General features: G+C 49.2%; 1 protein-coding gene across 1 annotated transcript; it reads right to left on the reverse strand.

Moving 5' to 3' along the window:
* Positions 1-160: 160 nt before the first annotated feature.
* Positions 161-15,849, reverse strand: nwd1 (NACHT and WD repeat domain containing 1; the record flags this gene model as incomplete). The annotated part of the gene is made up of 20 exons (XM_080024042.1): positions 161-507; positions 609-714; positions 1,000-1,233; positions 1,667-1,986; positions 2,117-2,402; positions 2,594-2,742; positions 4,742-4,832; positions 4,968-5,225; positions 5,497-5,669; positions 5,769-5,888; positions 7,491-7,685; positions 8,378-8,468; positions 9,088-9,198; positions 9,564-9,711; positions 10,131-10,334; positions 11,390-12,689; positions 12,775-13,129; positions 13,347-13,463; positions 14,093-14,178; positions 15,750-15,849. 20 exons carry the CDS (start codon positions 15,847-15,849, stop codon positions 161-163), a joined length of 4,791 nt encoding a protein of 1,596 aa, XP_079880168.1.
* Between the last annotated feature and the right edge of the window lie 203 nt (positions 15,850-16,052).

Genomic DNA, 16,052 nt, shown 5'->3' on the forward strand with positions numbered 1-16,052 from the left:
AACAGATTGAATAAAGTTTGTACAGATATCATGCCACACACGTTGAACGTTCAACATTCAGTCACTTCTTAAACGTAAGATTTTATTTAACTGTTAAATAATGAGAGTAAATATAAGAACACATTCTATGCTTTGATTCCGTGTACTGGCAGTACAGTGGCTACAGCAGGGTGCAGGTGGAGGAGGACTTGGAACTGAGCATGCTCAGCAGATCGAGGTTGAACTGCGCTGGATTGAAGTGCTGCAGTTCCACCGTGCTGACTCCAAGACCTCCAGGACTTCCAGGACCTCCAGCAGCTTCAGCAGATCCAGACCTTCGGTCCCGGGTGGTGACTCGGTACTGGGCCTTGATGCTGCGCAGCGCGTTGTAGTCTGGAGCGACGTGTTCTGGTCGGTGGAATACCTCCTTGAGGACACAGCCCTGCTGAGTCAGCGCCGCAAAGCCGTTCCTGCAGGTCACCATGCGGACCACTGGGACGTAGACGAACTGGACCAGCAGCAGGCTCCCTGATGGAGAGGGTGGGATCAATCACCATGATGAGAAAAAATTTATTTGTTTGAGTTTGAATATTAAATGGTATAAATATCAGTGGAGGAGAGGACTTTACCAGTGGCGACATCCCAGACCTTGACCGTCCTCTCCAGGGACCCGGTGAACAGGAAGTGGTCACTTTCTGAGAAGACAGCACAAAGGACCCCCTCAAAGAGGACGCCCTGAAACACAGGAAGTGACACCACAACTAAGGAACATGATTACTAGATGTTATTTTATTATGTAATTTTTAGGAAAGGGAGATCAGAGATCAGAACATTTTCAAGGTTATTTTCCTGTTTTAATACAAACAGCAAGGTTCCTGGAAGGCTCTCCAGATTCTTGGAGGTTCCCAGGTTCCTGGAAGTAACTCCAGGTTCCTGGAGGTTTCCAGGCTCCTGGAAGTTACTCCAGGTTCCTGGAAGGCTCTCCAGATTAATAAAAGTTACTCCAGGTGGAGCTCAGACCTTGTAGTCCATGGTGTGCTCAGGCTCCAGCGGCTTCAGGCTCCACAGTCTCTGCACTGAGTCCTCAGAGCCCACCAGGGCGTGGCCCCCCAAGTTGCTTCCCACCACGCAGGTGACCCGGCTCCGCTGGCCCTCCAGGACTCTGGAGCTGGAGCTTTTGAAGTCATGGAACCGGACCTCCCCACACTCTGTCCCGTACAGGACACTGTCACCAAGCAGAGCCATGGATGAAACCTGCAGAGGAGAAGGTCTGAACCAGGGGCCTCAACCTGAAAGCACACAGGGGCCACTGGCCACTAGGGTCCCCTGGGAGCAGCGCTGAGCAGCAAGGGGAAAAAAACTGTTTGCACACAGCACATTGGTCAATTTCCAAATATGTCTGGTGAAAAGAGAATCAAATAGTAATAGCATTTTTCCCCGTGTGGTTTTAAAATAAGTTTGCAATTCAACTATATACATATATATATATATATAATAAACATGTAGCTGGCTGTATTAGATTGTCTTGTGGGCTGAATGTGGCCCCCCTGGCCATTGGTTTGATACCTCTGGTAGCACACGGGTAGATACCTCTCTCAACATACAATACAAGATCAAATAAAATGTGTCACTGTACTACAGTGAGATAAACGACAGCGTGGCGCAGTGTGTGGAGCCTCTGTGGTACCGGGGAGTGCAGCAGGGACAGGGGACACCTCTGAAAGGGTCCGTCCACCGAGGGGAAGCTGTCCCTGGCCGTCACCTCGAACAGGCATATGGCATCCTCGTAAGCGGCTGCCAAGCGTCTCTCTGGGGGGTCCAGGGCCAGGCCACGAACCCGGGGCATGCTGCTGTCCGGAGGGGGGATGCACAGGGTCTCCTGGGGATGCCTCAGGGGGTATATGAGGATGGTACCGCTGGTGAGGCCACAGAACAGCAGCAACTTGTTCTGGGCCAGTTCAAGGCAGCAGGGCCGGCCCGGGAGGGCCAGGGAGCCAGACCGGGACCCTGCAGGACGCGGGACCAGAAGACCAGAGACCAACTGTGAGGAAGATCTTTAGACTGTAACTGTGATAAAGGTTCAGATTGTAACTGTGTCTTCAGACTGTAGAGATGAAGGTCTTCAGACCAGCCTGACCTGTGATGTTGTCCCAGCAGATAATCTCCTTGTACTCTTCCCTCTGGATGTAGAAGACCCGGTCCCCGTCCCGGGTCAGGCTGAGGTGGGAGCAGCCGGACGGGACATGGGCCCGGGGTGTGGTCTGGGTGTCGTACTTCAGACTCCACAGCTGGATGGAGTCAGCGCCAGGTGAGGTGGACACCAGGGCTCCATCAGACAAGACCAGGACTAGGGAGGACACCCAGACCTCCATTCCACAGACACACAGACTATCCAGCAGGGTGCCCGTGGTCACCGACCAAACCTGGGGTACATGTCCACATCCTCAGGACAAACTTAATTTACAGTGACTGACAGTAAGAGTTTCAAAAATGACGATAAACAGACTCATGTAATTGATCAATAAAAAGAGAACAGACGCTAAGATGTTCATAGGCCTTCTAGAACATTTATTGCCTTATTGATCAGATGTTTTCAGTATCAGTGTGTTCTGACCCGTATGATCTGGTCCCGGGCTCCGGACAGCAGCAGCCTTCTGTCCCGGGATAGACAGGCCGACAGGATGGTGTCCTGGTGCTGGACGTCGAGGAAGCTGTCCACTGAGTCCCACTCCAAGTTGTACAGCCTCAGCATCTTCCCCGCGGCTACAGAGACATGGAGACAAGAAGAGCTGAAGACATGGAGACATGAAGACAAAGAGACATGAATTCATTAATATATGGAGACATGGAGACATGAAGAGATGGAAACATGGAGACATGAAGACAAAGAGAAATGGAGATATGAAGACAAAGAGCCATGGAAACATGAAGATATGGAGACATGAAGGCATGAAGACATGAAGACATGGAGACATGAAGATATGGATACGCAAAGACATGAAGACATAGAGACATGGAGCCATGAATATATGGAGACATGAAGACATGAATACATGGAGACATGACATGAAGACATAGTGACATACTGTAGAGACATGAAGACATGGAGACATGAAGACATGAAGACATGGAGACATGGAGACATGGAGACACAAAGTCATGGAGACATGACGTCATGGAGACATGAAGACATGGAGACATGGAGACATGAAGACTTGAATATATAGACAATATAAACTCTAATTAAAAGACCAGATAATATTATTGTCTGTTCTCTGACACACAGAAACAACACACTGACAATGCTCCTAGACTGTCTCCCCTCTCCTCGACTGTCTCCTAGCTCTGAGAGTGTCTCCTAGGTCTTAGCCTTTCTCCTTGTTCCTAGCCTGTCTTCTCGCTCCTAGAGTGTCTCCTAGCTCCTAGCCTGTATCCAAACTTGTCTCCTAGCTCCTAGAGCAGGGGTCGGGAACCTATGGCTCGCGAGCCAATTATGGCTCTTTCGATGATGGTATATGGCTTGCAGACAATTTTGAGGTAATATTTTTCATCACAAATAACAAGTAATAAATAATTATTCTGTGTCATTTTAAAGTAAAACAGGGAAGAGAAATAACAATTTTGAAAATAAAATTAAAAATATAAATGTGGCGGACAAAGGGGTGTAGTCAAGCACCGGCTGCGGACCACAGAAAGACTTCGGGGCGCCTTTTACTAGGCGCCCTGCCCCTCTCGGGTCTTTGCTCAGGAGCCACTTGTGGGAGTCGCTGCCCACAGGTAAGGGTTCAGGGAGGGAGGTGGAGTCTTTCTGGCCGTGGTGCGCCGAAATGGCGAGAGTTTTATTGTTCATTTCAATATGCGGCACGCACCCCACAATTATATATATCACTGAGGATTATTAAAATAATTGTGGATAATAATGATCCTCTTGGGCGCAGGAGGAATAGCGTTCCACTGCTGGGCTGCTTACAAGCCTGTGCACCGATCCCCTCTGTAAGACAGACAAACATTAAGAAAACTCCCTGCCTCCAGTTGGACCAATCGGCTGAACACAAGTGGACAGAAATGGAAAAAACTTCAATATGTATGTGACAAATAATCTCTTGAACTTGAACTTGAACCTGAAGACCAGCTGATTCTTAAAATGTGGAACGAGCTTCCCGTCACATACCACACAATGCAGCGTGTGAGTATTGCCGTATTGACCATGTTTGGCTCTACATACGCATGTGAGCAGTCTTTCTGGCATCTGAGAAACATTAAGACCAACCTACGCTCACGTTTAACTGATGGAAGCCTCAACGCCTGCATGAAGCTTAACTTCACTACGTATGAACCAGGCTACAAGGCCATCAGCAAAACCATGCAGCACCAGAAGTTGCATTAATGGTAAAAAGTATTTCATTCATTATTGGTAAGCTACAGTATAACAACAATATTATTAGGAAGAATAAAGAGAAATGTATTATATGTAGCGCTTTTTAAGGTACTCAGAGATGTGTTATACGTTAAAAATGTATGCCTTACTTAAAAAATGCATGCATTAATTTGCATTAAATTTTATTAAATATTATATGGCTCACAAGGAAATACATTTAGAAATATTTGTATGGCTCTCCCAGCCAAAAAGGTTCCCTACCCCTGTCCTAGAGTGTCTTCTAGCATGTCTTCTAGCTCCTAGACTGTCTCCTAGCTCCTACACTGTCTCCTAGCTCCTAGCCTGTCTTCTAGCTCCTAGAACACTCTAGCTCCTAGGGCCGACCTGCAAACAAGATTCTCTCATCCTCTGAGACTCCGAAGAGAGATGGCACCAGAGGAAAGTCTATGACTGTCCGTCTCCCCGTCCTGGAAACCTGGACACAGGAGGAGGACAACAGTAATCAACCCCCCTGTTTTATCTCCATGGAAACCTGGGGTCCATCTCTAGAGTCAAAAACACTGGAACAGGGCCCAGTGGTGAGGGACAGACAGGTACAGAGGGGACAAACAGGGACCTGGTAGAGAAGGCTGTCCTCCGTCAGGATCAGGACTCTGTTATGCTTGGGCAGCATTATGGACCTCCGTAGATGGACGGGCTCCTCGGGGGTCTTCAACTGGATCTTCGTGGTCTGGTGTCCCATGCATGAGACCTGAACCAGGCCTTGGGACAGGGTGACCACGGCATCACCCAGCAAACCCAGGATCAAGGGTCCAGAGGCATCCATGGCCAGTTTGGGTGGAGCCGAGTCCAGGGTCCAGCCTCGAACCTGCGGTCCAGAGGGACGCAGAAAGATGGACAACTGATACACACTGAAGAAAGAAACATAAAATATAATACATCATAACTATAAACATTTAAATCTATAGAATAGAATTAACAAAGCATTTTACTATTTCTACCTCAATGGCATCATAATTAAATCCATAGAATCAAAGAAATGAAAAAAACTGGATATTAACATTTAAGAAACAAAGAAAAAAATTAAATATATCAACAATGATATACAAGTTTTGAAAATACAATATGTCTGTGTTGACCTGCGTCCGGGTGGAGACGAACATAAGGTTGCCGTGCTGTGATAGGTGTATAGAAGAGGGGGCAGAGTCAATGGGCACAGCATCAGGGATGGAGAACAGCTGTTGGCCTGTCAGGAGGCTCCACCCCCTCAGAGCATCAATAGCCAATGAGATGATGGAGGAGGAGCCAATCACTTTGACGGACAGGACGGCAGCTGGAGAAAAACACAGATCCTACTGTCTGTACTGTACTGTCTGTATCGTCTGTACTGTACGGTCTGTACTGTCTGTACCTGTGTGGGCCTGCAGCATGTGCAGCAGCAACAGGTTCTCCAGGTCCCAGATCAGAACTGTACCTCGTTCTGAACCTGCAGCCAAGACATCAGAGTCCTGACTGACATCCACACAGCTGACTGGGAGAGAGAGACAGGTAGTGAGACAGCAGAGCAACAGGTAGAGAGAAACAGGAGAAAGAGACAGGTAGAGCGACAGGGAGCGATAAAGGAGAGAGAGACAGGTAGAGAGACAGGAGAGAGACAGGTAGAGACAGGTAGAGAGACAGGCGAGAGGGACAGTTAGAGAGGTAGGAGAGAGAGACAGGTAGAGAGAGACAGGTAGAGAGACAGGAGAGAGAGATGGGTAGCAAGACAGGGGAGAGAGACCATTTCTTGTATTTTAAAGGTTCCTTTATTCCTCAGCAGCAGCAGATCATGAAGGAGATAAAACACTAACTCCACCCTCCATGAACCCAAGCAGACCCCTAACTCCATCCTCCAAGACCCCAAAGAGACCCTAACTCCACCCTGAGGCTGAGAGCAGATCGTTCTCCATCTTGCCTCTGGCCTCTGTTCTCTGACCCAGGAGCCAGTCATTCCTTGTTGAGTGTCCGCAGCTGCAGTGTTCAACCCGAAGCTCTGAACCCCAGACCGTCCACTACCTAGATCCTCCTAGTCCTTGACAGAGACCAGGTTACTCTGGTAGAGTCAGACCCGAGGGATCTTACATGGTTCCATTGCAGGAAATGGAACAGCCCCTACTTCCTTTCTGTACAGGGATTGGATTGAACCCCGCCCCCACCTTTATCAAGCAGCCTGGTTCACAATAAGACTAGTCCTTGTAAATCAAAGCAAAACAAGTCCTGATGTAGTGACCTAGGTGGAGAGACCCCTGATGTAGTGATCCAGGTGGAGGGACTCTCTCTGAGGTGATCCGGGTGGAGGGACTCCCGACATAGTGACCCCGGTAGAGAGATTCCCGATGAATGACGTGGGTGGAGAGAATGCTGATGTAGTGACCTGGGTGGAGGGACTTCCTATGAGGTGACCCGAGTGGAGGGACTCCCGATGAGGTCACCCAGGTGGAGGGATTCCCGGTGTAGTGACCCGGGTAGAGGGGCTCCCTATGAGGTGACCCGGGTGGAGAGACCCCTGATGTAAAGACCCGGGTGAACAGCCTCCCTATGGGATGACCCAGGTGGAGGGACTCCTGATGTGGTGAGCCTGGTGGAGGGACACCCTATGAGGTGACCTGGCTGGAATGACTCCAGGTGTAATGACCCGGGTGGACGGCCTCCCTATGTGGTGACCAGGGTGGAGGGACTTCTGACGTAGTGACCCAGGTGGAGGGACTCCCTATGAGAGGACCCAGTTGGAGGGACTCCCGGTGTAGTGGCCTGAGTGGAGCGACTCTCAGTGTAGTGACACAGACTCCTCATGTAATGACCTGGGTGGAGGGCATGGCCAGCAGGGACACTTTCAGATTAATGGAGGTGGATGAAGAAGCTGCTCCCCTCTTACAGAACAACCACCCCAGCAGAACCTCCTCCACCTCCCACCTGCTCCAGGTCGAACTCTCACTCCATGACGGAGAGAGAGCAACCGGCTATGGAATGACACACTTTGGAAGCGGCTCCAGACTACAACGAACTCCCAAAGCAGCTCAAACATGAACTAAAAATAAAACTACGAAATAAAGATCAATGTCACAAACTAAAGAGCAAAACGAGAGAACCCCACCTGCCTGGAACCCAGTGAAGGTGTGCGTCAGCGCCCCCCCTGGCGATTTGAGGAAACTGCAACTGGGAATCAGCACTGGCTCTGAACAGCCCAGCAACCACTGCTCACACTGACTGCACAGTGTGGCGACGAGGGGGAAGGAGGGAGCGAGGAAGGAGAGCCGGGATAGGAGCTCCATGAAGAAGAAAGACCTGTCTGAGATGAGGAGGAGAGGGGAGGAACAAAGAAGAGAGGAGGAGAAAGGAGAGGAGGAGGAGGAGAGGAGTAAAGATTTTAAATAGCTCTAACCGAGGGAATGTTCAAGGAACCTAATTAGGATTCTTCCTATGTTTCATACTGTAACAACACAGTCTTGGGTGGCTATGTTTCCTTAAAGAGCAGTCTACCAAGGAAGTATTCATCTCCCTACCTAGAAGCCACCCTTGCTCCCTAGGAATTGTCCTAGCTCCCTAGGAACCATTCCTACTCCCAGTGTCCTAACTCTCTAGGGCCCTATCTCCCTCGTGTTCTAGCTCCCTCTGGTCCTAGCTTCCGGGTGGCCTAGCTCCCTAGTGTCCTTGCTGTCGGTGTACTAGCTCCCTATGGTCTTAGCTCCTTAGTTAGTGTCCTTGCTCCCAGTGTCCTAGCTCCCTAACAAGTGTCCTTGCGCCCTTGGGTCCCAGCTTTCTAGGGTCCTAGGTCCCTGAGGTCCCCTCAGGTCCCCAGTTTCCTAGCTCCCTAGGGTCCAAGCCTCCTAGTGTACTGGCTCCATAGTGTCCTCGCTCCCTAGGGTCTTAGCTCCCCAGTGTCCTAGCTCCCTAGGATCCTAGCTCCCTAGGGTCCTATCCTCCTAGCGTCCTAGTTTCCTAGCTGCCTAGTGTCCTAGCTCCCTAGTGTCCTTGACTGACCCATGTGTCCATCCAGGAAGTCCACGCTGGGCTTGAGATGCATCAGAGCGTCTCTGACCAAACGGACCTCGGTGCAGCTCAGGTCCAGGTCCTGCAGAACCGCGGCCACACCACACACACTCACTTTGCAGAACAGCCACTCAGCGTCGCCTCACACACACACACACACACACACACACACACACACACACACACACACACACACACACACACACACACACACAGACAGACACATGCACGCACGCACGCACGCACACACACACACACACACACACACACACACACACCATCAGATGTGTGTTGAGAAAGTGCAAAGGAGCGGACATTCAGACTACAACTGGCAAATCGCTCAGACCGGAATTTCCCGAGATAACAGAGCTGTCATCATGGCAACATGGCGGCATGACGTTGGTTTGCATTGTTTTGATTATTAACTTAAACACTCAACTCTGAACTCTGAATGCACAGATGCACATTTCTTGGAATGTTCATGTTTCCCTGAACTGAGGCCGCAACATTAGAGACCGAAGAGTGGAATTTCAGATTTTCTATTTCCACGGAAAGCAGCGCAGTTCAGGTGAATTTGCACCTGCCCTTTGTTTAAATCCAAACAGCTTCACACGTAAAGATCAGAATTTGTTTTATTTTCTTTCCTTGTTTTGACCCACCAGGGTTCACACATGTCAGGAGGGAGTGCTCTTACTGGCTACCAGGAGGCGCAGCTCCTCCTCCAGGCCGGCCTGCAGCAGCTGGTAGGGCAGCTCCTGCAGCTTCCTCACGTTGGCCAATTCCTGAGCAAACCAGAGGGGCTGGGGCGGGACCTGGTTCAGGGAGCCAATCAGAGAGGTGCAGGACCACAGGAATTATTGCGTGGACTGTGGCACTATAGTAGTATTATGTCAGTACAGTGTCAGTACATTGTAAGTAGTTCTGTGTCAGTACTGCATCAGTACTATGTAAGTATTCTGTCAGTAGTGTGTCTGTGCTGTGCAGTACTGCATCAGTACTATGTAAGTACTCTGTCAGTAGTGTGTCAGTGGTACTGTGTCAGTACTGTGTCAGTACAGTGTCAGTACTGTGTTAGCGCTGCATACATTTAAGTACTGACGCAGTACTCTCTTCGTATTACTGTTTCAGCACCGTGTCAGTACTTTGTCAGTAGACTGTTGGTAGTACATGTCTGTACCTTCCTGTTTGCGAGCAGCAGAGCCAGACCCGGCAGGGCGACAGGTTTCAGTTTGTTGCTCCAGCGACCCAGGAAGTACTCAGACAACTTCCTGTGGAACTCACAACGCTCCGAGGCGGAGGAGCTAGATTTTATTGCTTCAGATAGGCTTCACACACACACAGAAACACGCGCACACACACACAGAGAAACACACAAGCGAACGCGCACACACACATACACACACATACACATGTCACTTATATTTTATTTATTATATATGTTATGTTATATTTTATAACATCACCTGTTTAGATTGGTATTACTATTCTAATATATATTACAAATTTGTTATAATCTGAATTACAGTTCCTACTCTAATCTGGATTATTAATCCTGTTCTAATCTGGATCAGTAACCCTGTTCTAATCTGGTTTATTAATCCTGTTCTAATCTGGATCAGTAACCCTGTTCTAATCTGGTTTATTAATCCTGTTCAAATCTGGTTCGGTAACCCTGTTCTAATCTGGATTATTAATCCTGTTGTAATCTGGATCAGTAATTCTGTTCTCATCTGGATTCGTTTACCGGTGCTGCAGTCCCAGCAGGGGCAGGCCTCCTGCCCAGTGTTCCACCAGCAGCCCGTCCAGGTCCATCCGAAGCCCTGCCCACAGCAGGGAGGGGAAGCGGATCAACGCCGGATTGGGCGGCAGTGAGAACCTGTAGACCTCAGCGATGACATCATCATCCAGGGACAGAAGGTCCAGCAGCTCCGACTCCAGCAGGCCCTCCCTGAGACCAGGACCCAACGTTTAACCACCTCCACCATGCCATGATATCAGTACCATGGGACGGGTACTTAAATACCAAGGTTTTACTAAGGCATTTAAGTACCCATTCACGTAGGACTAAGGAACCCAATTCTTGGCGACATGTTTTTAGTGAATCATTGACACATCATCTCACATGGAAATTGGAATGATAATAATGATGATACTGATAAAAATGATGAATATAGCTGCAGGCAGCAATACACGGGGTCCAGAGTAGTCATGTTACGTATGTATTACAGGTTTCGGAGGTTCTGTAATCTGAGGTTCCCGAATCTGCGCTCTGTAATTATATGCAGAGACATTGGAGCGGACAGAGGGACCCTCTTTGACTGTGTCAGACCAGATCCCACTGTAAATTGCGGATTCTTTCTTTAATTGCTCTCCTTTCGCAGGGATGGGGGTCAGCCCGGGCTCGGGTTGGGAGGAGGGCGAGTTGGGTTCAAATTGGCGTTTGAGGAAGATTAGCCGCATCAGCTCTGGGGGGCCTAATCCCTGCTGCACGCTGCTGACCGGAGAGTTCCGTGGCCGGGGAGAGAGAAAACGCAGAACGAGTTACAGTTTTCAGAGTTTCATTTAAATGCAGCATCGGCTCAAGTTCTCTGTTTAGGTGTCTCACTTGCAAGTGACTGGAGGTAAATTAGTTCAGAGAAACGAAGCTTGGACTAACTTTGGATGATAATGTCACAATGGGGCCCGCTCCTAAAACAAATACAATTACAACAGTCTTTCACAAACTTCTGCTCCAAATGTAGATCGATATTGATCAAACTCAAACGACAAGACGTCTGATATGTCCCGATTCTAACGAGACCTCAACCAGGTCTTTGCCTACTGCGGTTGTTGTGTTTCAGATACTTTTAGCCCGAAAAATGCCTAGATTTAAAAAAAAAGACAGAGAAATAACAATAGACCGAACAATAACAACAGCCCTGCGGGCTGGACCCCTAATAATACACAGTGTTCTACTGTTATTTAAAAAGTAAACAAAGCTCATCAAAGTGCTTAGTCGCTAACCTCGCCAAGGAGATGTAACTCAGCACAGCACCGACCAGCTTCTTCCCGTGCCGCTGTTCCAGTGACAGGAAGAGCTGTGACATCACTTCCTGCAGGTTGCTGCCCAGACACAGCCCCCCCACAGGGGTGTAGGAGCTCCAGCGCTTGGCCTCAGTGAGGAGCAGCTTCAGGTGGAGAGGGCTTCCCTGGTGGTCGAAGCTCTGCAGGACAACATCTCGCTGCTCAGCAGTCAGAGCTCTGTTCCAGGCTCGCAGCTCAGCATCCAGGATCTCTGCTCCCTCATCTCGGGACAACCGTCCCACCTCCATGAAGGTCCCAGACTCTGGTACCTTGACACGGAGGTGGGCGAACACCTGACTGTTAGTGTCGGCAGAGACCACCAGGTGAATGTTTGGGGGGATGATGGTCGGCAGCCAGTGGAGCTTGTGTGCATGGCCGTGTTTAGAAAGCTGATCCAGACCATCGAGTATGATGAGAAGAGAATCTCCTTGCTGAGAAACTGTGGCTAGAAGGTTCTGGAAGAATCTGACAAGCTCCAGGTGAGTGTTGGCTGTCAGAGGATCAGGAGGCTTCAGGCCACAGGCTAAGCAGACCTGCAGGCAGACGCTCTGCAGGGTGTGGTCAATCTCCGGGCAGACGGGGTGGACAGCCGACAGCAGGCGAACCACCACCACCGCCCTGGGCTCCAGGACGTTCAGCATCTCCTGGGCCAGCTTGCAGAGCAGGGCGGTCTTCCCCATGCCAGCTGCTCCATGCACCACCAGAGGGGTGTGGTGGGCGGTGGAAGACTCCCACAGGGAGAGACACAACCTCCCCAGCATGGACTCCCTCCCGTGGAACTTCCTGCCCAACTGAGCAGCCAGAGCAGAGTGTCTGCTCACCTCCTCCAGCAGCCAGTCGGAACGCACCTCCTCATCGCCCCACACCTTCCTTCTCCTCCCTTCCACAGGAAGATCCACCAGCCTGCTGATTCTGGCCTTGATCTGGGAGACAAACTGCTGGCGGAGGCTCTCCAGGTACTGGGCATGCTCCTTCCGTTTGGGGTCGATGGTTCCTCTGCTGAGCTCCACACAGTTGAGGTTGAGGATATTCTTGCAGGAGGAGTAGAGACGGGACTTCAGTGCCGTGAGCATCGTCTGGGCCTCGTTGTCCAACAGACCGTCTGCGGTCACATCCAGGAACCGGGCCAGGCGCCTTGGACCTTCACGCACCTTCTGGTGAGGGACCTCTCGGATGAAGACGAGGCCCGGCGGCTGTTCGTCCTCCCTCAGCAAGCCAGCTTGGATCTCGCACTCTGTGACTGTGGAGGGGAAGGTGATTGGATGAGAAAATCAGAATACAGCTCACAGGTGTGATTTCTAATCTGTCATCATTGCGATGCTGACCCGATCTGGAGAAACCTTCTTTCTGCTGTGTCGTCAGTTCTCCATCGGCTTCCGCCTGCTTGGCAGCGCAACGTAGCAGCTGCAGCAGTTTGGTTTCTGTCAAGCGCCAGGAGAGGGCGCTTTGCTCCCGCTGGGCTGCAATCTCAGGTCGAAGGTCACTGTAGTCTGGGAAATGAGCAGTGATTGGCTGAAGGACGTAGCAGGGCGGGACCACGTTGCTGTCTTTCAGAAACCACTGGCGCAGCAGCTTCAGGCCGTCTGCGTTTCCTGAGAGTTTAGACAAGAGGATCTGAAAGTGCTTCTCTGGGATGAGACGGGGCAGAACCCGGTGCCCGTACCGGTTCCCCAGCAGAGCCTGCGGAACCAGGATGCAGGAGTCAATAAACAGAAGAAGAGTCCTGGATATAATTTTTATAAAGTGGAAACATCCAACAACAATTGGAACAATTTAAGGAAATGAGAACGACGGAGTGAGGAGGATTTGTTCCAGGTTAAAGGTCGAACACGGAGTGATCTGGGAATCAAAGGGCTGTAAAAACTTCCTGTTTAAATAGATTTGATGAAGAACTCACCACGAAGGTCGGGCAGACCGAGCGCCTCCAGCAGGCGTCGACCTCCTGCAGAGAGAGCTCTCCCTCCATGTGGTCGGCACCAGGAGCCGCTCGGAGTCCATACCGCAGGTCCACTACCTGTACACATGGTACTACAGTACTACCATAATACCTCAGTACACATTAGGTGTTTTCGCACCGCGGGGACATTTTCACAGTTCTAAGAACTTTTGGAGGAACCCTCCCTTTTTTCCTTGTGTCCGCACTGGTCCAGACCTAACTCCACGGTCCCTCACCCCTGGGACACTACAGACAGTACGGCCAGTAGAGTCGCATCACTCTGGGTGCGGGCCAGCCCACGTACACTCAGCGGTAAGAAAAAAAACAACAAAAAATGTATATATATTTTTTTTGTAGATGTAGTTATTTCATTTTTTTTATTTTCTGATGTTAATAGAATGAAACAAAAAATCTCTGTGCGGTGTCCCGATGCTAGCCCTTGCCTTATGAAAGTCGGAACAAACTTTAAAATGACACCTTGGAGATCTAATATGAGTGAAGATTCAGCAACTGGGTTGCTGAATTTTTCAACTCAAATTTGTTCAGAAACAGATTTTAGTGGACTAATAAAGATGACATTAGTAAAAGTTTATACACTGAATACAACACAGAATTAGGAACTCGTGCTGAAACGCCGCTGGATGACGTCACTTCAGCATTCTTACGCATTCCTAGGTTCCTACTCGATAATTCCACAGTACTGGTACCTCCAGCAGCAGACCCAGGTCCTGGCAGAAGGTCTGGATTTCAGTGTAGCTCGTCTCCCACAGCACTCTGCGCTCGCTGCTCATGTCTGAAAGAAGTAGACATGAGCACTACTACAGCTATTAGCACTGTACAAGACTGTTGCTGCTGGTACAGTAGCCGCTAGTGTTGTCATTGCTGCTGGTGGTGTTGTTGGTGCTGCTATCCTTATACCTTAACTGGTGTTGCCGTTGCCGCTGCTAACCTTATACCTAAACTTAACCATCTCTGACCTTATTCCTTAACCTAATCATCTCGAACATTATACCTAAACATAACAATCCCTAGACTTGTACCTAAACTTAACCATCTCTAACCTTATACCCTAATTTAAATATCTCTAACTTTATACCTCAACTCAACATCTCGAACATCACTAACCTGAGTGACTTTTTCGGTTCCGGTGAGAGCTACCACTTCCGGTTCCGTTGAGGTCTTTGCATGTGCGTTGGTGTTGTTGCTCCTGCTTGGTTTTGCTGTTGTTGCTGCTGGTGTTGATGTTGCTGCTATTTTTGTTGCAGTCGTTGTTTCTGTTGTGATATTACACTTAGAGGATCATAAGAAGGGTGTGTTTTCAGGGAGAGATAGCCAAAAGGATCTCCCTCCCGAGGTCTGTTTGGAAATTTGACCCGTAACTTAGGGACGCTAATTAAAGGACCGTGACTGGATTCAGATGAGATGGTGTACACAGTTGAAATTTCCGTTTCCCGTGAGGGCTACCACTTCTGGTTCCGGTGACGTCTTTGCTGTGCTTTACTTCATTGAGATGAGATGGTACACACACTGTTGACTAAATACAGATGAGGAGATTTCTGGTTCCGTTGAGAGCTACCACTTCCAGTCCCGGTGACGTCTTCGCTTGTGCGCTGTTGCTGTTGCTGCTGGTGTCGATGTTGCTGCTGCCGTTGTTGCTGTTTCTGTGGCTGTTGTTGCTGCTGTTGTTGTTTTCTGTTGCTGTTGCTGCCACTGCGGTTGGAGTCACTTTTACTGTTGTTTTTGTTGTCTTTGTTGTTGCTTTTGTTGTTGCTATTGTTTCAGGGGAATTCTTTTGTAATGACCGGCTGACAACTACGTTCTGTCTTTCTTTTTTGTATTTCTTTGTAAAGCGCATTGTGTTGCCCTGGCATGAAATGCGCTCTATAAATGAAGTGTGACTTGACTTGACTAGTACTACTATCAGTAAACTGCATACTAGTACTGCCATGATTAAAGTTTTGCTACAAAGTTCAGGACAGAGTTCAGAACCTCATCATGGATTCAAGGTCTCACTCATCAAACCCCTGAATGTCCCTCTGGGGATTAATAATGTTTTATCTGATCTTATCTCACCAATCTTATCTCCTCAATATGTTGAGAAAGTTCTAACGGTTTTGTTAATCTGTATTTGGGAATAATGTTTTAAACATACAATTTTAGGAATAAGGGAGTTAGGTGTCCCTGGGCTGCTCTCCATTTCACACACTCATCCTCAGCATTGTTCCCTGGAAAGAGATTAATCTGTTCATCTTGGGACGACTTCGCTTTGAGGACGAGCTGGAGCTAAACTCTGCTGTTTAACAACTGTGATATTTAACTTTATTGATCACAACACCAAGCTGCAACTCATAGCTCTGCACTGACCTGTGAAGGTGGAGCAGATGAAGACCCGGACCAGGTTGGATCGCTCCGGCTCGGCTCTGCTAGTCCTGCCGAGCAGAACCTTCTGCTTCTCCGAATCCATCTTCCTTTCAGAGGAACCAGCTCCGTCGGAGGTCTCCAAGAGAACTGAGGAGCTGCTGTTCAGATCCTCTTGTTTTCTGCCCTGGGTTCCTCAGGGAGAAACTCCCTGAAGGACCAGCTGAGCTTCTGCAGCTCTCTGCTGATCTGGGAGCAGTTCATCATCCTGCACTAGTTTTGTATTTGCAGTTCATAAATATGAGATCT

The sequence above is a fragment of the Zeus faber genome (assembly GCF_960531495.2).
Source record: "Zeus faber genome assembly, chromosome: 1".
Taxonomy (NCBI): Eukaryota; Metazoa; Chordata; class Actinopteri; order Zeiformes; family Zeidae; genus Zeus; species Zeus faber.